The sequence below is a fragment of the Colias eurytheme genome, chromosome 20, assembly GCF_061535395.1.
Source record: "Colias eurytheme isolate Ceu_HAF_F1 chromosome 20, ilColEury1 Martin Lab GWU primary, whole genome shotgun sequence".
Lineage (NCBI taxonomy): Eukaryota > Metazoa > Arthropoda > Insecta > Lepidoptera > Pieridae > Colias > Colias eurytheme.
In genome coordinates this window covers 8,626,922-8,654,311 of record NC_142999.1, presented here as the reverse complement: position 1 = coordinate 8,654,311, position 27,390 = coordinate 8,626,922, and the positions used below count along the sequence as shown (strand labels likewise).

General features: G+C 34.7%; 3 protein-coding genes across 5 annotated transcripts in view; 2 read left to right on the top strand and 1 right to left on the bottom strand.

Annotated features, from left to right (window-relative positions):
* The window catches only part of Cortactin (cortactin), a 444,169-nt gene that overhangs the window by 157,887 nt on the left and 258,892 nt on the right, over positions 1-27,390 (top strand). The gene's annotated exons all lie outside the window — the stretch shown is intronic.
* Tk (Tachykinin) lies at positions 12,511-13,675 on the top strand. Its single transcript, XM_090113857.1, has 2 exons — positions 12,511-13,163; positions 13,508-13,675. The coding sequence occupies exons 1-2, from the start codon at positions 12,515-12,517 to the stop codon at positions 13,537-13,539; spliced, it is 681 nt and encodes a 226-aa protein (XP_089969983.1). The 5' UTR covers positions 12,511-12,514; the 3' UTR covers positions 13,540-13,675.
* Positions 16,185-27,390, bottom strand: part of LOC149899816 (uncharacterized) — a 55,108-nt gene continuing 43,902 nt past the window's right edge. For all 3 annotated transcript variants that reach the window (XM_090114068.1, XM_090114069.1, XM_090114070.1), the window contains 12 exons: positions 27,116-27,256; positions 26,213-26,356; positions 25,674-25,747; positions 25,430-25,495; positions 24,853-24,948; positions 24,229-24,439; positions 23,315-23,429; positions 22,745-22,883; positions 22,276-22,485; positions 20,919-21,311; positions 19,852-19,950; positions 16,185-18,852 (listed from right to left, as the gene is read on the bottom strand). In XM_090114068.1, the coding sequence (XP_089970194.1) occupies positions 18,613-18,852; positions 19,852-19,950; positions 20,919-21,311; positions 22,276-22,485; positions 22,745-22,883; positions 23,315-23,429; positions 24,229-24,439; positions 24,853-24,948; positions 25,430-25,495; positions 25,674-25,747; positions 26,213-26,356; positions 27,116-27,256 (1,928 nt within the window). In that variant the 3' untranslated portion in view covers positions 16,185-18,612. The remainder of the gene's footprint in view (positions 18,853-19,851; positions 19,951-20,918; positions 21,312-22,275; positions 22,486-22,744; positions 22,884-23,314; positions 23,430-24,228; positions 24,440-24,852; positions 24,949-25,429; positions 25,496-25,673; positions 25,748-26,212; positions 26,357-27,115; positions 27,257-27,390) is intronic.

Genomic DNA, 27,390 nt, shown 5'->3' with positions numbered 1-27,390 from the left:
ATTTTTGTTGACGAGCGTTGTTGGCAATATTTATATAAGATAACAGTTGAATCTGCAATCAGTTTCTATCTACTTCAGTACGCGACTGTACTTGTGTTGGTGAAAAGTGAAAACGACGAATTTTAGGTAAAGCTTTTTAATTTTTTTTACGACAAGTTAAATGATACATTTTAAGTGTAATTTAATGGTGTGCTTTTAAAATGATTTGTACATTTTTATAAAAGTGCCTTTAATATAAATTTTAAAGATGCCCAATTAATTAAAGGTACCAATTCTTAAAAATAAACAAAAAAGTAAAATGTTTAAGAATTAAATAGATATTAATTAACAATAATTCACGTTTAAAAAGCAATGCAATGATTCAACGATAAAAATATATTAATCAAAACGACACTAATCGAGCCTAAAAAATTATACCCGAAATACGTTCGGTAATTATAGATATACATATATATATACTACTAGAGGTCCGCCCCGGCTTCGCCCGTGGTACATAGTTATTTCGCAATAAAAGGTAGCCTATGTCCTTTCTCGGGTATCAAAATATCTCCATACCAAATTTCATGCAAATTGGTTCAGTAGTTAAGGCGTGATTGAGTAACAGACAGACAGACAGAGTTACTTTCGCATTTATAATATTGGTATGGATATACTATTTAATAAGGTATTTGTTAACAATAACGTCCCATTGTAACGTTTACGCTTAGAACCAATTAGCCCTCGTTTTATAACAACCTCTTAACTGTTTGAAAAATAATTATAATATCAATTAAACTTCAGGATTACTCCCACCGTATTTAAAGCTTTTGTTTGAAGTAAATATTGGAATATTGAATGGGAATTGATAAAGTTTGATGATATTGTAGAGAGCGGTGTGAAAAGATCTGTTGGGCTACTTTTTATCTTTTGTCTTATATGAATGGACTTCCTCGAATAAATTTAAAAAATGCGGGTACCTTTGTTGCTATGTTTAAAATTGGTAATCAATTTATATTTAAATTATACACAATTAGAATAAACTAAAAATGAAATGTACCTTCATTATATCTAAAAATGTAAAGCTCTTTCGTCATATTACGGAAGAGATTTATAAAAAAGAAAAACTACTTTTAAATTTATGTGTACTTTTCGTCACTTATATAATTTTTGATGCGCATGAAATAGGTATTATATGGGTGACATGATGCTATGATCAAAGCCGTGACAAAAAGCTATAGTACATATCCATATTCTATGACATTGTTGATATAACTCTTATGTGTGAACGACCTTGGTATATTAAGCACTTACTTGTGCCCCAGCTCTCTTCGTAAATCATTGGAGTCATTAAAAGCACACACATTAGGTTCGTAGAATTTACAACCGGCGATAAGGGTACATAAATCTATGTTCTTATTATCTGTATAGATAAACTGTATATGTTTTCAAAGGTTCTGTACCTATATTACTTGCTCTGTGGCCCTGTGGGTTCTGTATACACGCTTATTTTGGCGAGCATGACCGTCGTTGATTTTTCATAAATTGACAATTATGTACTTGTGATTTCTTTATTATAAAATACATCTGAGATTTACAAAATTGCTTTATAAGACCTTGTTTTTTACCTCCTTTTTTATTGTACCACAAAATTAAACGTATATTTTTCAATAGAGAGCTTATAGTAGAGCTTTGAAATTTTCCTACATAGCAATTAAGAAATAATTAGCACCGGTGGTTGGTGGAATCTTTATAGTTGTGATTCTACAAATAAAATAAACTGTGACGTATCTCCATTGTCCACATTGTTATCTATATAACCTTTTGATAAAAGAAATGTACATTTTCGATGTTTTATGTTCGATAAATATCGAACACCCACTAAACGGATGTCACTAAAAGCATGTATAACATATAGTTGAAAATAATATATGTACTAAGTTTTCGATAAAGATGTATGGAGTACTTACAAGCCCTAATTAAGATTCTTAAAGAGGGTAAAAACATGACTGAATCATTACAAAAATGAAGTAAACAAATCATACAAAATATACCTTTAGTTATTTTGTATAGAACTTGATACTTAAGATCTAACATCAATGGTTAGAGTAAACTGCAATATATCTCAAGGATAACCTCTCTAGGCGGCTTATTAAATGCGTTTCCCAGGTATAAAGTATTGTGTATACTGTTTAGAAACTACGTATCACATAATGTATTGTTTTTCAAATTAATTATAATCTTAATAGTCGACTTGTTTTTCGTTCTTGTTAAGCTACTTATGACATCTTTATCAGACTTCTAATTCAATGAAGTTCAATAAAAAACGTTTACTTCGTGTTTAATAGAGAAAGAACTATAAAAGACTAGCTTTCCGCCCGCGGCATTCGCCCGCATTTTCAACGAAAAACCCGCAAAGTTCCCGTTTCCGTGGGAAATCCGGGATAAAACCTATCCTATGTGTTAATCCAAGTTACCCTCTATATGTGTGCTTAATTTCATTGTAATCGGTTCAGTAGTTTTTACGTGAAAGAGTAACAAACATCCATACATACAAACTTTCGCCTTTAATAGTAGTAGGATTTGTTAAGACATAGGTATTCAGATTATTAGCTACGTCTCATTCATAAATAATAATATATCATTGATGTAATGAGTATTTGACAATATTACCTACTATAACTTACAGTGTAGAAAACCGTAATTTTCCTCTTCATCATATAAAAAAGGAAAGTAATTAAAACATATTAATTATAATATACTTAATAGTTTCAGTAGTTTAAAACGAAAGAAAATACGTCTCTGAAATAACATAGTAGGTAGTCTGTAAGCAATGATAAAAGGTGAGCGGATGCAAGCCTATATTCTTTGTTTGCTTTTAATTTGGAATTTGTAACATTTTAATTACTTCGCCTTTTATATGAATATAGGAATGGATTTCAGTGAAATTTACCTTTCGTACATTAAAATAGTGATTGAATCATCAGTAAGATATTTAAGACGAAAATGAGTTATTAAAGTAATTAAATTATTATTTGAAGACTTACTATTGGATAACGATATCACGACAATGACAAATAAATACGATTGGATAAATCAGATACCATTTTATACTACAGGTGACTGACTGATCTATCAACGCACAGCCAAAACTACTGCATCGATCGGGATGAAGTTTGGCTGAGACTGTAAATGTAAGATCTGCTAAGAAAGGATTTTGATAAATTCGACTTCTATTATTAGGGTTCAATTCGTAGATACCCATATAACTTATTTTGATGACGCGTGCGAAGCTGCGGGAAACAGTTAGCAAGAAATAAAACTCATTTAAAAAAATTGGTTGTCTGTAAAGTCGGTTTACTGACGATTGTGCTTCTTTGTCGCTCGTTCCGCGCTCTCGCTTGCACTTCAAGACTTATATGGAACGCCTCAGAGCGAGGTAACGCCGCATGAGTCATGTTTTTTCGTGCGTGCAGCCGGCTATCAAATTATAAGACGTTGTCTTGTCAATAAATATCTCGAAACAGTCTCGTGTAAGAACAAACGTTCACAAATGTTATAAAAGGTAACGATTTTCCGTAGTGTCAATTAAGTTGCGATCTTGAGTCTTTTGAGAATTTTTCCCGCCTTTGTATCGGGGTGAAGCCACGGGCGACCAATTAGACAGTTGTACCGTAACAATGTACGTATCAAAGATAATATTATATGTACTATGTACGTATGTAGCAGCGTAATTGTAATGTCGTCAGTTTTAGAAAATATCTCGTTTGATAGTGTAGCTATTGATTATTCAGCTATTTTATTATCGTTTTGGCAATTATGTACACATTTACAAAGCTTTAAAACTGTTTATTTCACAATTACATAATATAAGTAGGTACTTACCTAAAGGATTTTTTGGTGTTAATCTATAAAACAACGTAGGTACCTTCTACCTAAGTACGTGTTAAAAAAATATGAATATAATAATTTAAAATAGAAAAATGTCCAACATCATACAGCTGTATAAATCTAAGGTATAAAAATTTGTTGTTTAAAAATGAAAATAGGAATATATTTAAAACAATACATATTTTTTAAAAGAAAATCACCATACAGTTATTTATTTATAGCTAGTTAATGATAATTTTACCAATATAGACACAATAACGCTTTTCCAAATATTTATATTTGTGAAATAATTTATACGGAAATAAACACTTATTACCAGAAAATCTCAAATTAAATAAATATTTATTTGTAATAATATAGCATCTATACAATTTCGTAATTGGCAAAAATATGTTTACCTCCCACATAAGCAGATTGTATGATTCCTCAGCGAATAATAAGGGTTTTTATTGTATTCATAAACATTATTCTAATGTCCACAAGGGCAAGTACTTATATTTTATGACATTTTCGTCAGAGGAGCTTTTCCTCATTACCCTTTTTACGCCGAAGATTTTGAGATACTTACAGTAATGTGAATTGACACGGGAAGGGTATTGAAGGTGTAAAAAATCATAAACATTCATGTTTCTTTTATTTACGATATTTATGTGGTATTAAGAAAAAGATATCGATTCCAATGCTGTAAATTATAATACTAGCAGAGTAGTTAGAATAAATAAAGTGGCTCTACGTATCCACATATGTTATAATAATTAGGTTATAGGTAATTCATTATTCGGAATTCAAATTAGAAAAAGTATACTTATTCTATATCTACAGGGGTAGGTCATATGTTGGTGTATTTCAATAATAATGTATACAACTATTATACCTTATAAAAAGGTAAATGATAAATATAAAAACTTTTTGTATCGATCAACGCAACTGAAACTAAAATTATCGATCTAAATATTAATAATACGCGCTCTTCCATGCATGCTATGAATACTAAAGACCAACGACAATATTCAATTGTGCTGAACATTACTCTCAAAATAGGGGAATAATATTTGCTAAAGCTCAGTGGACAAGCAATGGATACCGTAAGGTTAAACGTTAAATATAATATGTATAGTTTTCATGGTATTGTATTACACACGGTTGGTACGTTTTTCATTAGGTATGTACGTGTTCCGTTTACGAACTAGGAATCCAAGATTTGTATATTATTAGACTAATAATTTTATTTCCAGAGACGTGGGTTATATGTAACGGCTATTTATAAGTCAACAATAGCAACTTTCGCTTAACTTTTCATATATTTTTATAGTATTTGCGTAATTGTAAGTACCTTCCTACGTATGTTCATTGTAATTGATCATTATTGGCAAAGGATTTGAATGAATACCATACCTACTCATTACTCAAGGATCTATGAAGAATTTGTAATATGTTCTTTACTCGCCTCGATTTTTGTGGGCGAAAAACTTATGGGTTGATGTTAGCAACGTGTTTTTATGTTGTGTCAGACTGATGACTTTGTATGAAACGTAGGTACAATGGTAACAAACATATTTTACTACGCATCTTTTTTTTTTCACTTATTAATTTTATCCAGCAGTAATAAGGATTATTGTGTGGCCAAAATTTTTAATTTTTCTCACTTTTGTCTGAGGAAAACGGTGAAATTTTACCTGAGTTTTTAAACTCTTTTTCTTTTAAGAAAGTTTAGAAGAATTTTGAACAAAATAAAACACGAAGTAATGATTAGTTGAATAAAGGATAAATTAATTAGCGTTGAAAAAAGGTAAACAGTGTAAAGTGAACAAAGCGAAATCTTGGAACGAGTAATATTTCCTCATTATAATAAAACACGTTTAAATTAACCGCTACCTCTCACATTTGAGGGTTCGTTATATTATTAAAACTAGCTTTCCGCCCGCGGCTTCGCCCGCTTTGTATAAAACCTAATAAATTATATACTAAAACCTTCCTCTTCAATCACTCTATCTATTACAAAAAACCGCATCAAAATCCGTTGCGTAGTTTTAAAGATATATACATAGGGATAGAAAAAGCGACTTTGTTTTATACTATGTAGTGAATAGTGATAACTGAATATTTTTAACACTTAAAGATTGATAATTTACGAGAGGAAATGTAATGAAATAAAACAGTTTCAGTACCTATTTTAAATAATTTTAATAATCTCATATACATATAGTATGTTCAGTTTGTATTTTGTAAAAAATTCAGTCGATAGATACAGCTTGATTGCACATTATGAAGCGTTGTTACAATTTAAAAATCAAACCTTCGTTCATTGGAACTATAACGGGTGCGTGTTTAGAATACTAAAAAATCACGATGAATAAAACCTACAATAAGCAGGGTTGTATGACTGTAACGTCAGATAGTAGAAGGGTGGTTATACTGTTAACCAATAACTAAAAATGCTCTACCAATCTAAAGAATTAAGAATGGATATAATATTATCTTTTGCAGAGAACATTCCGAAAGTGAATGGTAGAATTTGTCCTGAGTGGAATCGGGAGTTCCCATTTAAGAACTGTATTGAACCTTTGCAGTACACAATCAAAATTCATTACCAGTACGATAGCATTCTAATTCAGAAGGCCTCAATTTGAGTCATTTAATCGTTTGAAATATTTCTGGTCACAACCCACGACTTTAAGTGTTCGTTGCTAATCAATTATTGTGGAACAATGTTCATTTATAAGTACGTAAGTATTTGCATATTTTTTTTGGCAGTATTATATATTTGTGGAAGTTTGATTTTATTAGCATTTAGCACATTGATAAAGTTAGCGTTATGTTTTAACTTTTAACTTTTAGCTTAGGCATGAGCAAATATATTTTATCATAGTTCTTAATTATGTATGAAAAAAGTCCTGTAGTTCATACGCATGCTCTATCTCACGCATAAAATATTTAAATAGCAGGTATTTATATCCTATCCTAGCTATCCTAGCTAAGCCCGCGGTTTCACCCGCGTGACTCCGCTCCTGTTGGTCTTAGCGTGATGATATAATTATAGCCTATAAGCCTTCCTCGATAAATGGGCTATCTAACACCGAAAGAATTTTTCAAATCGGACCAGTAGATCCTGAGATTAACGCGTTCAAACAAACAAACAACCTCTTCAGCTTTATAATCTATACTAATATACTAATAATATTATAAATGCGAAAGTAACTCTGTCTGTCTGTCTGTTACTCAATCACGCCTTAACTACTGAATCAATTTGCATGAAATTTGGTATGGAGATATTTTGATACCCGAGAAAGGACATAGGCTACCTTTTATTGCAAAATATGTACCACGGGCGAAGCCGGGGCGGACCTCTAGTATTATATAAGTATACATAGTAGGTATAGATGATATCAAATTTTGCTCAGTGCGCTATACATTTTTATTCCGATAATTCCACTGTAATTGAGACTAAAACAAACCGTTATAGATACCAATTGTATTATTTTGTGTGCGCTAAAAACACATTGCAAAAGTGGTTAAAACGTTTAACGTTGGACCAACTTTTATCTCGCGGAGAGACTATTTTACGTCACAATACGTTTAGACAAGATGAAAACGTTAGAATTTCTGCATTTACAAATGTTTACGTGTTGTCTGTTTTAGTTTTAGTTAGTTAAACTACTGTTTTACTGTAGGTATCGTATTTTTGGTCACAGGTTTTTCATTTATTTAGTAATTGCAAGTAAACACAAAGTTTGCGTTATTCTATAAAGAATAAATATATAAATAATGCATATACTTATCAATATTAAAAATCGACATCTTAATCTTTATATCTTCTTCTTATATATAAAATTCTCGTGTCACAATGTTAGTCTGCATACTCCTCCGAAACGGGTGGACCGATTCTCATGAAATTTTCTGTGCATATCGGGTAAGTCTGAGAATCGGCCAACATCTATTTTTCATATGTACCACGGGCGAAGACGGGGCGGACCGCTAGTAATAATATATAGGTCTGTCTTTTGTTTCCGTTTAGTCGATATTTCTACATTAAACTGCACTATTCAAACAGAAATAAACCAGTTTCTTTAATTTTAGCCAAATAGCATCGCGTTTATGAATAGAATTCTTGTTATAACGATATCACTTAATTTAACTCAAAATGATTTACATCTTTAAGGCATTGTAAAGGATCTATCTATTCAATAGCTCTTGAGTTGGATGTTTATCGAGCAGTAGGTTGCTTTGACCGCATCTTTACGCCTACATTTCTGGCAATAGATATTATTTTATTTTAAACTAGTTGCTCAACCTGGCTCGTGGCATTTACTTCACTAATTATAATTCAAAAACGGCTGAAGGGATTTTAATTATATTGATGTAGAAAAACAGCTCTTAGAAAATCGATCGTAAAAAATCAGCGCGTTAATTAACCACAACTAAAATCACACCACAAAAAACCTAGACACAAAAATTTAGAATAAAAATATCTAAACTCTTATCTCAGTTATAGATAATACAGTTATTCTTGTATAGATATAGAGATTTTATTATGGTTCATCTTAAATAAATCAACGAAAAAGTCAAATCAAAATAGATTTAAAAATATAATAAAAATCTAAAAGACACGTGTAAAATCACACATAGAGCAATCATTTATTGTTCATTAATTTTCAGAATTATTTTTATTCAGCTCGTTGGTAAAGTGTTTAATAAACCGTAAAACCTTTTGTCGCCTGTCACTTATAAAAATAGCCTCGATAATTATTGTGAAAATGAAATAATTGGAATATTCAGTGAAGGCAATTTTGTTACTTAAGTACGAATATATTATTTTGTTTGACATTTAAGAAAATGTGATCTTGTATTTGTCCTTTTTTTACAGTTAAGTACATGTAATACATAAATATTAATGCTTTTTGGAACCTTATAAGCATATAATTATTATTATTAGAACATGCTGACGCGATTGGCATACTTTTTGAGGAAAAACTCATGGGAGTCTAGGTACTTACAATTTTATATACGATACAGTATAGGTACATTTGGAGAATCTTTTATTTCGATACTGCATGACCTTCAGATGTTTTATAATAATAAAGTATCTTCATACTCAAACTCTTCTAGGTTTGAGAAGTGCCTGCACAATACCTGTATGTTACACAAATACACAATATTGTTTTATGTTCCCAATTCGCAAAGAACTATCAGGGTGGAAACTTCATTAAGAAACATTTTTAATTCAAACCATAATACTTAAAACCTAACTTTATATTTTAAGACTGTTTAGGAAAAAATTATTACTTTAGTGGCTAGAAATAGACTAGACCGTATATTATTCTAAATTCTAATTTAGGTACCTTTTGTAGAGCCTCATTTTACCGCGTAACTTTTGTATTTAAACTTTAATGTACAATCTATTATGTAGATCCGTGCTTTGTATGCTTAGAACTATGAAGTGGAAATTATTTTTAGTTATGCATAAAGTTGAATAGTTTTAGGTAGTTAATAATTTTACTTTTTGTCAGAATTATAGGTATTATGACGCGTATTTAGTGATTAAAATAATGTTGGTAGCATATTATATCTACCATTATTAATCTGAAATTAACTTTAAACTAAATAAATCAGAATAAATAAACTTTCGTTTTTAATAATTGTTATAGTAATATCAAAAATTATCGATTGCACAAAGCACAAGTGCTTTATAAAATGGTTCAAAATTTCATCAACACTACTTCATCTTCTAACAAATTAATTATCCAAGCAACATGGAAATCCCAAAAACTCATATACTTAAGTATTTCTTTTATAAACGAGGATAGAAAACATGATACTCCCTAATCCTAATTATGTTCTCCGAATATTTAAATATCTTTTGCTTACGGCATCGATAAATAAAGCGGATTCTACGAAGAATTATGTAAGAAAGCTTACACCTGAAGGTCTGACACGTTCTGATTGAAATTGGAAGTTAGCAAATGTTTTGTCGTTACAAAGGTCGTGATTTATCTAAAAGTACACATTAGTTATAAATTTAGGTAGGTATCGTCTTTTGTTATCCCTTTTTCACTTTGTAAAACAACAAGGAAATGTTCGTCTGTAAAGGGTTCCTACAATGTTAAATAAACGAATTTGTCAAAACATCTGGTGATTCTTTCCTATAGAGATTTTAGATTAGACTAGCTGTACACCGCGGTTTCACCAGCATTGCTCTGCTCCTGTTGGTCTTAATGTGATGTGATGATATAACCTTCCTCGATAAATGGGCTATCTAACAGTAAAATAATTTTTCAAATCGGACCAGTAGTTTCTGAGATTAGCGCGTTCAAACAAACTAACTCTTTGGCTTTATAATATTAGTAGATATTACAAACCAAATATTGAGGTAGATATAGATTGGATAGATTGTCGGGCTCCTGAAAAACGAAAGATACAGCAACATAAATGATAGATGTTATCATTTAGGTAACTTGTATAAAACAGCGTGAAGTAAATTATAATTATTATCAAGCAAACAAACCAAAACCACAAGCTAAAGATCAATAATTCACCAACAGTTTTAAAAGAGAAACACACACGACGTTGAATCAAATGCAATATATCGCAGAGCACTCAGGCAGTAATGGAGTTGCAGATTTCAAGGGAACAACGCGCAAATGGCTCCCGTCTTCCTTTTAACCTGTGTTGACATCTTTATTGGGACTCCGGTCAGCGGAGTTTCGAAGAAATTACAGCATTTTTGTGTATAAATAATGCTTGAGAAGTCTTTGAGTTCGTGCAAGTGATTTTGCATGTGCTTTTATGAATGGTCGTGTGGTAAAGAAATGCGGGAATGCAAAGGTTTCTTGCAATCCTTGCAATAAAATATTTACTATTTATGGAAATGCTTTAAAGTCCTGGATGGATTTAAATAAACATATCTTGCAAATTAGTAAACATTTCTCAAATAGTAATCTTATAAGCTAGGTATAACATTTCAAGTGATACGAGTTAAACTTCTAGTACCGCTTTGGGAATAGTGGTTAATTAGGTATCATCCCAACTAAAAAAGTTTATCTTTTTAATGTTTATATCGCGAACAGCAGAAGTCAAATAAATAACGGGGTTACTCGAGTATGAAATTAACAAAAAGAAAATTAGCGAAGTGAAAAATGTGCGTAAACTTGGTAGACTGTTTGTTTCTTTTAGTAGAAAATCGACAAAATATTATGTATATGGAAAAAAATATTTTATGGAATTAAAAATTTAATCTTTATACTTAAGTAAATTTATAGCTGTTATTCCTAAAATTTAAAATTTTCTGAAGAAATTATTATCTACCTACAATAATTTCTTAATAAAGAGATCGTAGATACACAAGATGCCTACCGACTTCGTAAATTTTAGTACCTACTTATGAATATGTAATTGAAAATAATTTTAACAATATTTTTATTTTATGAGCATTATGTACTTATCCAACCATAATTAACTAAGTATATGTTTACAGAATACAATATAATAAAAAATTATAATGAAATGAGCCAAATTGTCCATTTAACATTGATAAATGTTTATAAATAATTTGCTGAATGTAGTTACACTTATAAATATTATAGTAGAGCGTACTCTACAAAATTTATGTAATAAGGGGATATTCGAGTAACTGCTGCAGGAGTAATTGCAATTACCAACCTACCGGGAATCGTATAAAACTGTGAAATTTATATAATAATTAACATAATTCTGCCTGTAATAGTTTCAGGAGATAATATTATTTTAAAGCGCAGCATGCAAATGTAACCTTAATATGTACCTACTTCAGATTTTATACGTTTTTGAAGTGAAACTTCTTTATCGGGGTTGGAAAAAAATTTAGTGTAACATTTTTCCGTTACGCGCCATCTTTTTATTATCCCTACCACGCGTGATTAGCGTATTTCTGTAAAGTTGTATATAGTAAATTATTTTTTGAAAAATAAGGACATAAAGAAGTTTCACTTCTTACGTGTGCACACATTCTTTTTTAAATTTATTTTTTAATCCTATATGGGCCTTTTTAAGTGTAAAAATAAATAAGTAAGGATCGCACTTAAATATAATAATTTATCATCAACATCTCTTATATTTTTTTCCTCCAATGATTTTCTTTACAGATTTAATACGTGCCGATATAGTATAAAATCAATAAAAAATTGTCCCAACTACCCTTTATTTATTGAATCCTTTAAGGTGTCCTTAAAGCATTAAGACTCCATTGCTCTCACCAGACCAATAAGTCAATATATCTACGATGATATTACATAATGCTGCACAAAATACAACCACAATATTGACGGAAGGCTATTATTAATGTTTACTCGTGGTCTACGCTTGTCATCACTGGCCCAGGGGATCCTTTGTAGTTTTAGTAGCGATATATGCGGCTAATGAACTTGGATAAACATACATGAAGGTTAAGGCTAACCGTAAGGTTTTAATGGCATTTTTCTGCAGCGTTCTTGCGGGATTTATTTTACGTTCCTTAAAATAAATAAATAAATAGATATTAAAAATAAATTTTGACGCAAACTAATCATGGGTTGAGATTTATTAATAGTTTATCAGATAGATATGGATTGAACATTTCAAACTGAAAAATCGAATCAATCTAATTAAATATTTTCCTTTTGTTACAGATACAGCAATGGGGTCGTGTCGTGCATACATTTTAATAGCCACTCTCCAGTTGGCGCAAGTACTCGCCGTGGAGGAATTCGCCAAACGCACTCCGCACGGCTTCTTCGGAATGCGCGGGAAGAAGTACATTGAGGCCAGAGACACGGAAATGTTCAAACGTAGACCAAACTTCTTCGTCGGAGTCAAGGGAAAGAGAGCGTTTGAGTACCCTGAAGATCTGTGGCCATACAAACGCACTCCCATGGGTTTTGTTGGCATGCGCGGCAAGAAAGAGTTTACCGATTTCTCTCTACCATACAGCTTTGAATACGACCCAAAGAGGAACCCGATGAACCAAATGGATTACATTAACGACGTCAACCGGGAGTCATTCATGAATGCAGCTATCAATGAATACCTTCAAAAGTTGCAAAGTGCTGATGACGACGATTCCCGAACCACGAACGAGGTGGACAAGCGCGCATTTTACGGTGTTCGAGGGAAAAAATCGATCCCAGAAAAACGGCAAAACAGGCGTCGAGGTTTCATAGGCGTTCGTGGTAAAAAAGATGTGAGGTATGGCGGGCCTAAAGAGATTAAGTTTTTGCTGACCGGACCCTGGCCGAAGAGAAAGACTGGCTTCATGGGAATGCGGGGCAAGAAATGGACTGATGCTGGTGAGATTTTGATTGATTAGTGTAAAGAGGCGTTAATTCTTCTAATATCAAGATAGTAAAATGAATAATTAAAATTTCCTATTTACTAAATGATTTCATTTCATATTAAATTTCACAAATTATGTCATGATGTTGAACATTTTAAAATTATAATAGTTGATTAAATTTTATTAAATACCTATCTACCGTTCTATCAGTTATACAAATATAAGATAAAAGATATTTATTGGACTTATTATACGGGTGTTACGAAAGTTACTTAGTATTTAAGTTAGTTACACTGATTGTAGTAAATAATTCATATTATGGTTCAAACATATATTAATTAATATTTTTGTTGACAGATTCCAGCAGCGAGATCGACGCGTCCAACTGAATCCCCACAAAGGACTACAGAAACACTAACATATCCTATATTTAAGCTACGCTCTTGCCAATTAATATAATAGGCTTATTTAGCGTCGATAGATTGAATTTCTAGTAAATATTTACTCTTACAGTATAAAAATAACTTCGCTATTTCTTACGTATTTTAAATAAGTATTAAATAAAATATAATTGTTGTCAAACATTATGAAATAATGTAGTTGTTGTTTTAAGAGTTTATAAATGCTTTGAAAATATTAAGATGTTTATTATTAAATGGTCTACTTCGATCTCAATGTATTGCCGATTATTTATATATAGATACCTAATAATATTTTAACTATCCAATGTTTGTGAGATTTTCTTCTAGACAATTATATTTTTGTTACAATTATTTTGATCTCTTAGACTAGGTATATTGTTTTATTATAAGTCAACGGCATTTTGCAAAGGCTGGCAAAATGTATGACATTCTTTGTAATATAATAATATGGATAACAATAAACGCAGTTGTCAATTTTACCGTTGTTTAATTTTTAACCCTATTACCGAGGTAACTACTTCAATTCAAGTTCAATTCATACAAAAATTATTAGACACATACAGGGTATTGTCAAAATTGGTTCTGCAGTTTCAATCAAAGCAGCACCTAGTGTGCTATAATCGGCCCTTTAACTAACCTACCTAAGAATCCACCTTTGAAGAGTAACGTGGCCATTTCATTTAGAGTCTGAAATAATAATTCAATAGCCATTAATTTCAATACAATTTAAAACACACCACACGAAACAGTTAGTTCAGTGAATACAAACATTTTGTTAAACTATTTGTTTTGGCTAAAAAACAAACTCTGAAGAATATAGTGAAGCCATAATAAGTCCATCCTAAAAATAATATTTATAAGTCGCGAGCTTCCGGCTTCGCGAGTAGGTACCTATATTTTACTTACATTAAAATTTTAATCTCAACTCATCAAGTTGTGCTGATATCTAGACAATGTATTGTGTAGTGGTTCTGGGGTAAAGCGATTGAAGTGGTTGCTCTAGTTCATAAGGCAAAAGATGTGCTGATAATAACTCGTACTAAGCAGCTTCATTCTTCATAGATGATGATAATCTCGTTGGTACTTGGTAAATCACAGAAAAGTTATGAAATTGAAATCAAGGGAGTCACTAAATACTAGATTTAAAGATTGAATAATATTGAAATATTATAAATGATATGAACGTGAATCGATCAAAGAGCGCAATTACGATTTTGCACGCCTCATAAGCGAAGTGTTGAGGTGGGTACTACTGTCACTTCGCGCAAAACATCTGATTTTTCAAACTTAAAATGTCTTTATGTATCATACATTGCACTTGTAAGATAATCCATACACACACATATTAAGAAAAAACACTATTTTTAACGTTCATGATATTTTTGATGTCATTTTTGTTATTTAAACTAAACAACAGTTTAAAAAAGTTCTGTCTTGGACGTCCGTGTGTCTGTATGTGCGGATCCTTTTTCTTGTTAACACGATAGCGACCGAAATACTATACTAATCGAGTCTTTTTTTTTCTCTTACGCTTGAGTATGCTCAGGAATAGAACCCTTTCATTTTTCAGGGTCTGATTCGATGTGGTTTAATTGTTATTAAATAAACAAAAATAATAATTAATAAATATTTATTAAAAAAAATTATGAGGCGTGCACTTTTGGATTTTCCAAATTTTTTGACTTTACACTCAATGCGAACGTTCTACATTACTGCGGCCGGCGGCCGGCGCAGGGTGTCGAGAGAGGATGTCTACTGTCTAGCTGTGCTGTGAAAATGTGTGGAGGTTTCCATCAGTTGTGCGAGGAAAATGTGCGGTGCGAGAATGCTTTGAAATTTATTCTATTACTCAAAAATAAACCAACTAGTAAACATGGCTCCACGGCTCGCACACATTTCTCGCTTGTTTAGTATGAACAAAAACCTAGCACCACTGAGCCGTTTCCACCAGAGCTGTGCTGAGCGAGGCGAAGTAAATGAAGCTTTGTTAGGTATTCGTTTTATCATTAGAATTTCATTAGTTTTATATGGTTTTATCTATAGATCATATACATATACAGCAGTACATTTTCTAGTAATTCACCAACGCCATCTAGTCAAAACCACGTGGACCCAACCATTTAGCTGTAGCACATCTTTATTGTTACGAAAATGGTTAGGACCTATTTCGTTATTGGGTAAGGAATAGTTCACTTCACCGGAGTTTTAGGCTCAATCGATCAATAAAAGAGAAATAAAATGCGGGATTACTATTTTCTATTAAAAGAAACTTATTGATAACTTTCATGATAGATAAGAAAATTTGTGAATGGTTTTAAGTTATTTAGTACGATTCGTCGATTTGGGTGATACTAGATGGCGTGAAATTTCCAAGGGGACTAGCAATTTTCTAAGAAAAGCGATCGTAAAATGTAAAGTAAAGTGTGTTTCAACTATCTTACATGGCCACATGGTCTAACCATCGGGTACAAACTTATCACTGAAAATATACAATGTACTGTTTCTGTGTTTTGTGTGTGTTTTTTAAGCATCAGTCATTTATGAAACCGATTATAATAGATAAACAATTTAGTATCGATAGCGAAGATAAGGGTAAAAAAATAAACAACACATAAATTTATAATATTTTTTATTAAAACTTTCTCCTTATAAATCCATCGATTGCTAACATAATGTAGAATAGAACATACATAGAAGCCATGTCTCGAATTTGATAAATACAATGCTCTCGACAACCTTTTCTTGTGTAACATAATACACACATCCACGCCGTGCGACCGTCCGCCATTTTGTTCATCCATCTATTTATTATGGATATGTAATTTTAAAATTGGAATTTCACAAATATCTACCTATTTTAGAACAGTTTAGGAAAAGCGTAATCAAAATGGCGGACCGTCGTTGTACGCACTCAAACAAAACATCATAAGAAAAATAGCTAATAAAATAATAAGGCCATTGTTGTATACAGATTACATGATTTCGCATCGGGGAACCGTAAAAATGGACGATTAGCAAAATTGTAAATCTACAAGCAATATGACGGCATTGTTGTCTATGGTCCGTTTTTCCCGCGCATTTGCTATCACAATTTGAACATATCTAAATTCGTCACTCATTGGTACTACACAACCTCCTTCGTGGACCATAGACAACTCTAAAGCGCAAAAACGGAATATACACGTCACTGCGTAGACTTTTCACGGTTAATAATTAATTAATTATTATTACAATTTGTTACAACTACTAATACATAAATATTTCAAAATTATCCAAGTTTTTGGGCGTTCATTTTGATGTCTGTCAATATTGTCTATACATTTAGTAGAGTCAATGTTGACAGACACAAACTCGATATAAATTAAAAGCAAATTAGTCTTAGGAAGGGAATTATTGTATTAATTAGAAAAAAAGAATTGATTAAATTTCATACAACGCTAACTACTTATTATACAAAAATTGTTTATGCATGTAAATTACTTAATAGTTAACAAATTATCATTATTGTATATATCTGTTCGCGGCCAACGACGTGTTCCTTTCAAATTTCTTAACTTCATTTTAGGATGACTTTGTCAAACAATTTAAGGCTAAATTTATTTTATGTATATATGATATTGGGACATTTTTTTATGTAAAAGCTGCCCTTTTTCAGTACCTCTGTTGGCGAGAGGTTTTTTTATAATAAACGTCATACAATTAAGATATTTGAAAGGCGACAAAAAGCATTTTAACGGGAATATTAGATATTCTACTATAGGGAACTTCTAGTTTAAATCCCAAGTAAGGTGCATTTCACTCAAAAGTACAGGATTTACATATACGTCTATCCCGCTCGCACTCAAGCGTCGCGCTATATGCGTCTCGCTCGCACAGTAGCGTCGGCAACTTAGGGAAAATCGCCAATAAAACATGAAATCGTTTTACATTTATAAAAAAAAAAACGAAACGAAACGTTTGCAAAATTGAAACAAAACCAAACAATGTATTTGATCATAATTTTCATTAATAAAAAAATCACAATAAATAAAAACTTATAATAATAATTATTGTATACACTGTAAGCACAGCTCTCCTATACACAACCTATCCGACCAACGAACAAATCAAAAATTAATGACAATTAATTGATGATTTAATGACAGTTAATCCCGTTACATCCCTAGTGATCTAATGTTACTCACATATGAAAATATTATTATTACTTTTTTTTTAATTTTCTAAAACACGAGGAACGTCAAGCGGTGAATAATATCGCTTATACAGCAAAATAAGCTAATATATTATTGTTCTTAATAGAATCTTGGATTTGCTTTATAAATGCAATAATTACATTGAATATTACATGTGCCAACATTTTCGATATATTTTTACAGATAATTTAATTACGTATCGTAATTTTTTATATCTGTATATATGTATATATCGAATCATTACCCCGTCAATGCATACATATTGGCTAGTATTTTGGGAAACAGCACCGAATTTCCAAAATCAAAGGCACCATCGTTTTATTTAAAAATAAACATCATTACGATAAACTTTGGCAAAGTGAACGGAATTCATTTCTCGTTGAACTTTGGTTTTTTCGAATTTTTTGTTGTATTTCATAAGTCTTGTAATATTTTCAATGGATTAAATGCTCTTAGCCAGAATATTTAAAGAAATATTTTGTTATTTAAGGGTGTATATGGGAAAAATTAAAATAAATTAAATTTCATATCTATTACGTTGGTATTAAATTTTATTTTGCAATAACAAAGAAAAAATCGATATTTAGAACGTAGAATTCATTCTCTTTTCCAACGTATCCCTTGCCCGATTACTTTTCTTACGAATTTGAACTCTATTTTGAAGTAATATAATCTTTTTGCATGGCAAGGCTGGCCAATACGACAGTACAATCGAATTTGAGCCTTAACGCAAACAATTTGGTCATCATTTGCCATCACCGATCAATCTCTTAGTGAATAAGAGCGCATACAAGACTAGCCAATACGCACGCTCGACCAAGCGATTCTCGACCTTACTCCATACAAATTAGATCGCATTTTGCAACGTCAGCGGGTGATTGAGTTGGTGGCCGTTGTGCGTCGTGAAGTCGTCGTCTAGAAGCTTCTCGATCTTCTGGTTGTGTTCCGCCATGCGTTCCGTTTGGATGAAGTTGGCGGATATATGGCCAACGTGGGCCACGCTCGACACGTTGCCGTTGTTGGCCTCGGGTTGGCTCGCGTTGGCGATTTGTTTGATGGTCGACTGCTCGCCGGTGGTGTCCTTACTCTAAACAAGATATTGATTCGTTTATAAAGCAACATAAATCAACTTGCTTCGAGAGATACAGGTATACCTTATGACGTAAAAAATATTTTCGTATTGGAGAAAGCTACGACATTCTTAATTTTTAAAGTCTGCGACTACTATTAAGGTTTTAAGAGCCGTTATTCAGCTTTTCGATATGTTTTGTTTTTGTCATTTAAATTTAAAATAATAAGTGTACAGTCAAACACTCTTTCAGAGAAAATTATCAGCAAGCAGTTAAATTGGTATTGAATGTAAAAGTTCATCCTTATGTTATCTTCTTTACTTTAATATATTATGTATACGTATATAAACAAAAGCCAAATATGTGTTCTTCAGCATTTTTTCCTCCCATTCACTATAGTAATTAGTAACTAATTAAATATAGTATAATCTATACTTATAATAAATCTGTAGAGAGGCCAATTCTGTACATGAAATATATTTAAAAAAAAACTATGAAGGGGTGATAAGGGATCGCTACTGATGCCAAAAATGCAATCAGTAAAATTTTTGTCTGTCTGTCTGTCTGTCTGTCTGTCTGTCTGTATATTCGTTATAGAAACAAAAACTACACGACGGATTTTAACCAAATTTGGCACAATTATTCTTCATACTCCTGGGCAGGTTATAGTAAAAGAATCATGTAAATCGGTGTAGAAACACCAAAGTTATAGATGAAATACGCTATATGTCATCGCGCGAGAATACAGATAACAGAATCATGCCATAAGGATTATTTTTGTGTATCAGTTGCCGCGTTCGACGCGCTTCGCGGCGGGAGCTATAAAAAGGCGGCGGGTCCGCACCCGTTTCGCGTTGTCAGTTGTCACGGCATCACGTGTGAACGGCTGAACCGATTTCGATAATTCTTTTCTATTATATTCATTGAAGTACGAGGATGGTTCTTATGTAGATAAAACGTAAATATGTACCACGGGCGAAGCCGGGGCGGACCGCTAGTAATGAATAATATTATACCTCATTGTCGTCGGACAGTCCCAGCAGGTCGGCAGTAACGTTGCCATTGTTGGCGTGCGGCTGCGACTCGCGACCATCGGGACATGAATTCTCTTCAGGCTGCAAATTCAAACAAAATTACTATTTATTGCTTTAAATAAACATTATTTTATGATACATTAGTTGTTCATATTTAAAACTAGATTTCCGCCCGCGGCTTCGCCCGCGTTTTCAAAGGAAAACCCGCATAGTTCCCGTTCCCGTGGGATTTCCGGGATAAAACCTATCCTATGAGTTAATCCAAGTTACCCTCTATATGTGTGCTAAATTTCATTGTAATCGGTTCAGTAGTTTTTACGTGAAAGAGTAACAAACATCCATACATCCATACTTACAAACTTTCGCATTTATAATATTAGTAGGATTAGTTGTTCATATTTAAAATAACATAATTGAAAAAATACTATATTATGTAAAACCTTAATTAAGATAGCTGCGCTTAGTAAAAATATAAGAAATCGATTCTTAAATCATAGTCGAACCAATGTTATTAGTTAAAAGCATTAGATTCGTCATTGAAAAACAGGCATAATGTGCTTCACAATTAGCCCCAAACTGTTTTAATTAGTTATTGTTCGTTTTTATTAATTACATCTAGGACTAAGTGACTAATTGTACGCATCAATCAATAATAAAACAGATTCTATAGAGTTAGATGTTTCATTTCAACACCGGAAAAATTTCATGCAAAAAGAGCCTCAATGCCCCAACGCTTTATTGTTTATTTTTAACAAAAAACATGACTGACAATTGAATTTCAACATCAACAACGATAATCCATACTATCCATACTAATATTATAAATGCGAAAGTAACTCTTGTCTGTCTGTTACTCAATCACGCCTAAACTACTGAACCAATTTGCATGAAATTTGGTATGGCGATATTTTGATACTCGAGAAAGGACAAAGGCTACCTTTTATTGCGAAATATGTACCACGGGCGAAGCCGGGACGGACCTCTAGTTTTATATAATTTATCTTATAATAATGAGTTTTTATTATGTTACTTTTTAATTTCACACACACCTGACTAGTTGCAAGCGACAGCAGATCCGCCGTTTGTACATTCCCGTTGCTGTTATCCGTCACATTAGGTACATTAGGTACACTATTTTTATCATTAGGTACATTAGGTACACTTTGCACTGTATCAACACTTTCCGTCTTCACTTCTGCAAGCGAATTTTGACTCTCTGCCTCTGTACTTAAGGTTGTTTTTTCATTTTTTTCAGCAATTTCGTACGCTGATTTAGGTAGTTCAGCAACTTGTACAGTCTCAGCGGGTTTCTCAGCGTCACTGTTATCAGTGCTGTCTTTCAGCGCGTCGTTCGCTTGTGCTTGCTTTTGTGTCTCAGCTGACGGCTGACTCTCAGCGGGTTTCTGTTCTTGCTCTTGCTTCTTCTTGTCCTCTTCGGCTTGCTGCAAAAATAGGGTAACGTTTTAGATTGGAACTTTTAAAGTAATTTTTGGTATATATTAATTGTGCTTTTGATAGCTAAAGAGCTTAAGCTGTTGTTTGCCGAGTGCTCGGCGCTTTGTTATGACTGTCGTCACGTCTAGACCAAGCTGTCATTACGTGTGTGTCTAGGTAACTCCCCCACTGCTCCCCGAGCTGCGTCTCCCCCGCTGCACCCCACACTGCAGTTCCCCCGCTGCTCCACACACTGCCGCCCCCGCTGCTCCCCACACTGCCTCTACCCGCTGCTCCCCACTCTGCCTCAACCCGCTGCTCCCCACACTGCCGCAACCAGCTGCTCCCCACACTGCCTCTACCCGCTGCTCCCCACTCTGCTTCATCCCGCTGCTCCCCACACTGCCTCTACCCGCTGCTCCCCACACTGCCGCCCCGCTGCTCCCCACACTGCCTCTACCTGCTGCTCCCCACACTGCCGCTATCCGCTGCTCCCCACTCTGCCTCAACCCACTGCTCGCCACTCTGCCTCACCAGCTGCTACCCACACTGGCTCTACCCGCTGCTCCCCACACTGCCGCAACCAGCTGCTCCCCACACGGCCTCTACCCGCTGCTCCCCACTCTGCCTCAACCAGCTGCTCCCCACACTGCCGCCCCCACTGCTCCCCACACTGCCTCTACTCGCTGCTCCCCATTCTGCCTCAACCTGCTGCTCCCCACACTGCCCCTACCCGCTGCTCCCCACACTGCTTCTACCCGCTGCTCCCCACACTGCCTCAACCCGCTGCTCCCCACACTGCCTCAACCAGCTGCTCCCCACACTGCCTCTACCCGCTGCTACCCACACTGCTTCTACCCGCTGCTCCCCACACTGCCTCAACCCGCTGCTCCCCACACTGCCTCTACCCGCTGCTCCCCTTACTGCCTCTACCCGCTGCTCCCCCGCTGCTCCCCACACTCCCCCGCTCACCCGCTTGAGCCGCGTCCTGGCCATGATGGCCTCCACCCGCTGCTTGCGCGCGAGCCGCTCCCTCTCCTCTCTCTCTAGCTCCGCCGCCCGGCGCCGCTCGGCCAGCTCCCCGGCGCGCCGCTTCTCCTCCTCCTCCTTCGCACGTGCGATCTTCTCCGCCTCTTCGCGCGCCTTCCGCTCGGCTTCCTCGCGCTCGAGCTGCTGCTGCGCCTGAGGAGAATAACATTTATGAATATTAATAAAAAATTACAACATACCACGCCAATATAATATAAAAAAGCATGTGTGGCCGAGCACGTGTTAGAAGTAAAACTTCTTTGGCAAGATTCCAAGATACCAAAATCGTCGCCTTATTCTATGACGTGACAGTATTGCTACGTCACAACCTTGATATTTAACTCTCAACGCGCCCAAAAACTTTCTCCTCCTCCTCCCCGCGCCACTGCCACTCCCCCCCACTCCCCCGCACCTGTATAGCCCGCTGCAGCTTCTCCTCCTCGTGTCGGCGCTGCAGCGCGGCCAGCTCGCGCGCCTCCTCCTCCTCGCGCCGCTGCCGCTCCTCCTCCTGCCGCTGCCGCTCCGCTTCCTCCTCGGCTTCACGCTGCAGTCTGGGGAAGAAAAGGTATTCGAAATCAAATTAAAGTATTGTTTTATCGCGCTCTAGTGTCTAAACCATTTTTCCCCACACCCTTTTATTAACTTCACCTGTATGTTTCACTTTTAAACTCCACATTAACACACTTTTAACAGACAGATTAAATTCAAAGTTTGTACACTTATAAGAATAAACATCAAAACAATAATTTCATTGGTTTGAGCGTGTTATAAGATAGGTAAGCTATTCATATAAGTATGAGTCTAAGTCCCAAATCTTCCAACATTCCCTACCCAAGTCCCAGGTCCCAACCCATTCACTATTTCCCAGGTCCCAACCCATTCATTATTTCCTAGGTCCCAAGTCCCAGGTCCCAACCCATTCACTATTTCCCAAGTCCCAGGTCCCAAGTCCGTATCTCCCAGGTCCCAAGTCCCCTCTCACCTGAGCCTCTCGAGCTCGGCCTGTCTCTCGAGCTCCTCTCTGGCGCGCCGTCTCCGCTCCGCGAGCGCGGCCTTCGCTTCCTCTTCCGTTGTGATGCGGCGCGATATCATTGACGCTGTGAATTTATTGTTTCAAATATTAATATAAATATGTTTTTACACAAACCATACTAAAAATAATACAATAGGACTTACATATCGTTGTTTAGGTATAACATAGGTTTTAATAAAATACTAAAACTGTGTAACTGAAGACTAATTTATATTTACTACACTATACCACAGAATACATTATAGTAGCTAAACGCTACAGAACGGACACTCTCCGCCTCCCGCCAAAATTAAACTTACCTCACCCCCGCGCGATCAGACATAAAATGGGCCATATTTTTCTGCAAGGACGATACGCAACGAAGATTGACAACATTAATCAAATTGACTTAAAGTAATTTTATTATTTTGGATTTGTGATTATCGTTTTTCGTAGAAAATGGTTAGATATTGTGCTGTTTATGGATGTATTTCATCAGAAAAACGCGAATTTTTTTTTACGCTAGTCACAAATGTGCCAACCATAAAGCGTTAACACACACATTTGCAGTCTCTACAGTGTGACTGTCAAAACGATCATTATGTATGGAGTGTCCGGGGTGTGACTATACTATACTTTATTAACATAAAAATAATATAATTTACACTCATGAACCCTGAGTTGAATAAGAAATAAATATTGCCATTGTAATGCTAAATATAATAAACAACATAACTAGAGAAAAGCCACGTTTCGACCACAATAAAAATGCCACACTACTTCACAAACATAATAATCTGAACAATTTACAATAGTATATGAAAATTGTATGTCACTCTGGTGTATGTTCAATTTTAGTAATTAGGTTAGACAAGTGCACATACCAGTCATTTCATTCTCCTCAGTCTTTTCAACAGAAGATTCCTTCTTTGGCTCCACCTTCTGTGGCTCCTTCTGTATTTCCTTCTGTGTCTCTTTCTGTGGCTCCTTCTGTGTCTCCTTCTGCACTTCCATCTTCTCTTCTGTTCTATTCTCTTGTACTTTATGTGTGTTCGTTTCTATTTTGGCTTCTATGTTCTCTATGTTTTCGATTGTCTGAAAAGGATGATTAATTTGATATTAAAATTAAGCCGTAATAATGTTAGAACATTTTTTGCAAATCCTTTGACAATCAATCAATCAATCAATCAATTGATTTAATTCTAATAATCATCATTATCAATAAAACAATCAAATACATTATTGTGGTGATTGAAATCGAGAATTTAAATATTTTTAATTGTTTCGGTGTAAGATAGCCCAGTTATCGACTATATATCATCACGCTAAGACCAACATGAGCTGAGCACTGCGGGTAAAACCGCGGAGTACAGCTAGTAATAAATAAAACGTATTTAAATGTAATTTCACATAATCAATATAAAGTCTAACTTTTAAGCTCATAATTTTTTATGCAAGACTATACTTAATACATGACTAGAGGCTAAAAATCATAAAAAGCAACTAACGTGATTATGCGCAGGCGCATCGTCAGTGACCTGCAGCGCTTCGAGCTTCTGCGTCACCTCTTGAGCGTCCACTTGCCGTATCTCCGACGTCACCGACTGGAAACATACATTATATTTTATAAATTTCGTAGTTACGTTTATAAAATTATATAAAATATCATGAAATTGCAAATTAATTTGATATTCTATCAAAAAATTAACTATAAAGTATAGACAATTAACCAGTAGATCTCCTTGAATCTACATACTATAATCTATACTAATATATGTATAAAGCTGAAGAGTTTGTTTGTTTGAACGCGCTAATCTCAGGAACTACTGGTTCGATTTGAAAAATTCTTTCGGTGTTAGATAGCCCATTTATCGAGAAAGGCTATATATCATCACGCTACATCACGCACTATATATCATCACCAACAGGAGCGGAGCAATGCGGGTGAAACCGCGGAGCACAGCCAATGAGTTAAAGTGCGATCTGTGTTTTATTTGCCTTTATCAAGAAATATGACGTTAAATTAGTTTTAGTTTTATCTATTTTGTTCTCGTTACAAAATAGTATAATTATAATGTGTATTACCTTGGACATATCGTCGACAACGAGGTCACGCGGGCCCGGCGATACTGACAGCGATTTGCCTCCCTTCTGCAAAAATATTATATTTTAATTTAATATTTTTATATTATGTTAAAATGCATATAGGGAAGATATATTTTTTTTTATAAATTACGGATTATAATAATTAATCGGTAATTAGCGTGATATAAAATTAGTTAATAAATAAAATATAGAAAAATACCGTAAAAATAAAGGAATAATTCACCTTTTCGTGTTCTTTGGCTGGTTTTGGCTTTCTGTGAACGGGCGGCTTGCCTTCGCCGGGACCCAAAGGTGCTGCTGTAATTCAGAAAATACAATTATTAAAAAAATGTTTCCATAACTTTTTCTTCTTGAAATCACTTTACGGAATGATATTTATAAGAAATCTTTCGAAAAAAAAAAACTAAGCATAATCTTTGGGTTTTGTTTTATTTTTAGTTATTGCTATAATATTATATTGTGTTGAGTTGAGAAATAAGATACAAACGATATTTTCTTATTTCAATACGTGTCCAAACGCTTTTGGAATAAGCATTCAATAATTTCAACCAATTCCAAAAAAGGAGGATGTTCTAAATTCGTTTTTGTGAAGTTGTTGTGAGTTGTTACCTCATCAATTTGAATTGGGTGAACCTAATTTTAAGATTCACTATTTGAAAAGCTTCCAGCGGTTCCATTTCAATTTCATCTATTTCTGACACTGTCTAGTTTTCCCCTAAAAACCAATTATTACTCAATAATAAACTACAATATCAATCGTACCCGGTTTCCCCGCACTAGTGGGAGTGTTAGCAACGTGCAGGGACAATGGGCGTGGCCGTCTCGGCGCGGACGCGGGCCGGGCCACGGTCGACCCGTCGCGGGACACCGCCGGGGTACTGGCCGCACTCGCACTGCCTAGCTCACCTGGAAGATAAACATTTATATAAGTAAGAGTTTTTACTATAAGTTTTATTTGTTTTGAAAACATAGTTTGGCCTAGCTCATTTCAGGTAAATTATTTTTTTTATAATAAGGGACAAACATGGATTAATAATATAATTGTTGAAATTAAATTCATCTAAATTATGAAGGCCAATATTCGCCAAAAAAATTCACGTGTGAATGAATTTCGTAGTTTATTGTGCTGCACACGGCTCGGTGAAGGGCTGCCTCACTTTTGTGTTTTTTTTCTCTGTTTTTGTATTTCTTTTTTTTAATTTGTTGTTGGCTTTTGGCAAAAAAGGAGGAGGTTATAAATTCGTTTTTTTCGTGAGGTGTTACCTCGTAAATTTGAATTGGGTGAACCTAATTTTAAGATTGAATTTTTATTAAAAAACTAAAGCCTTCCAGTGGTTCTATTTGAACTTCGTCTACTTCTGACACAGGGCCGTCCAATTTTTTTTTTATTGTCGACCCGTCGCGGGACACCGCTGGTGTACTGGCCGCACTCGCACTGCCTAATTCACCTGGAAAAAAAGACGGGTTGCACTCCGGGAGTGCCGGCAGAAGTGAAAACTTGATTATTAACGTTGAGCATGTTTGATATTTTGGAATGGTATCCGTCTTACGCTTTTTCGATCAGGTCACGTGTCCTGATGCGAGTTTAAGATTTTATACCCATTACAGAAAAAGTGCTCAACGCCGCTAAAGAAGTTTTCACTTCAATAAACATTACACACTCACCCCGTGGCGTGTTGCAGCCGGTGCCGGCGATGGAGGCGGGGCGCGGCCTGCGCGGCGCCGAGCTGGCGCGCCGCACCACGCCGGCGCCGGACAGCGCGCTGCCGGGCCGCGAGCCGGGCGTCGTGTCGCCGGACCGCGGCTCTGTGCGCACATACATACCAAAATAATATTATAATACATAGATATGAGCAAAAATATCACACGTACATGCTATAGTAAAGTGTATATGAGAAATTACCATGTAAATTTTTTGGAGAAATCCTGCGTGTAAAGCG

Coding starts and splice junctions, on each gene's coding strand:
- Tk (XM_090113857.1), top strand. CDS start 12,515: ATGGGGTCGTGTCGTGCATACATTTTAATAGCCACTCTCCAGTTGGCG. Junction 13,164..13,507: donor CAAGAAATGGACTGATGCTG/GTGAGATTTTGA, acceptor TTTTGTTGACAG/ATTCCAGCAGCGAGATCGAC.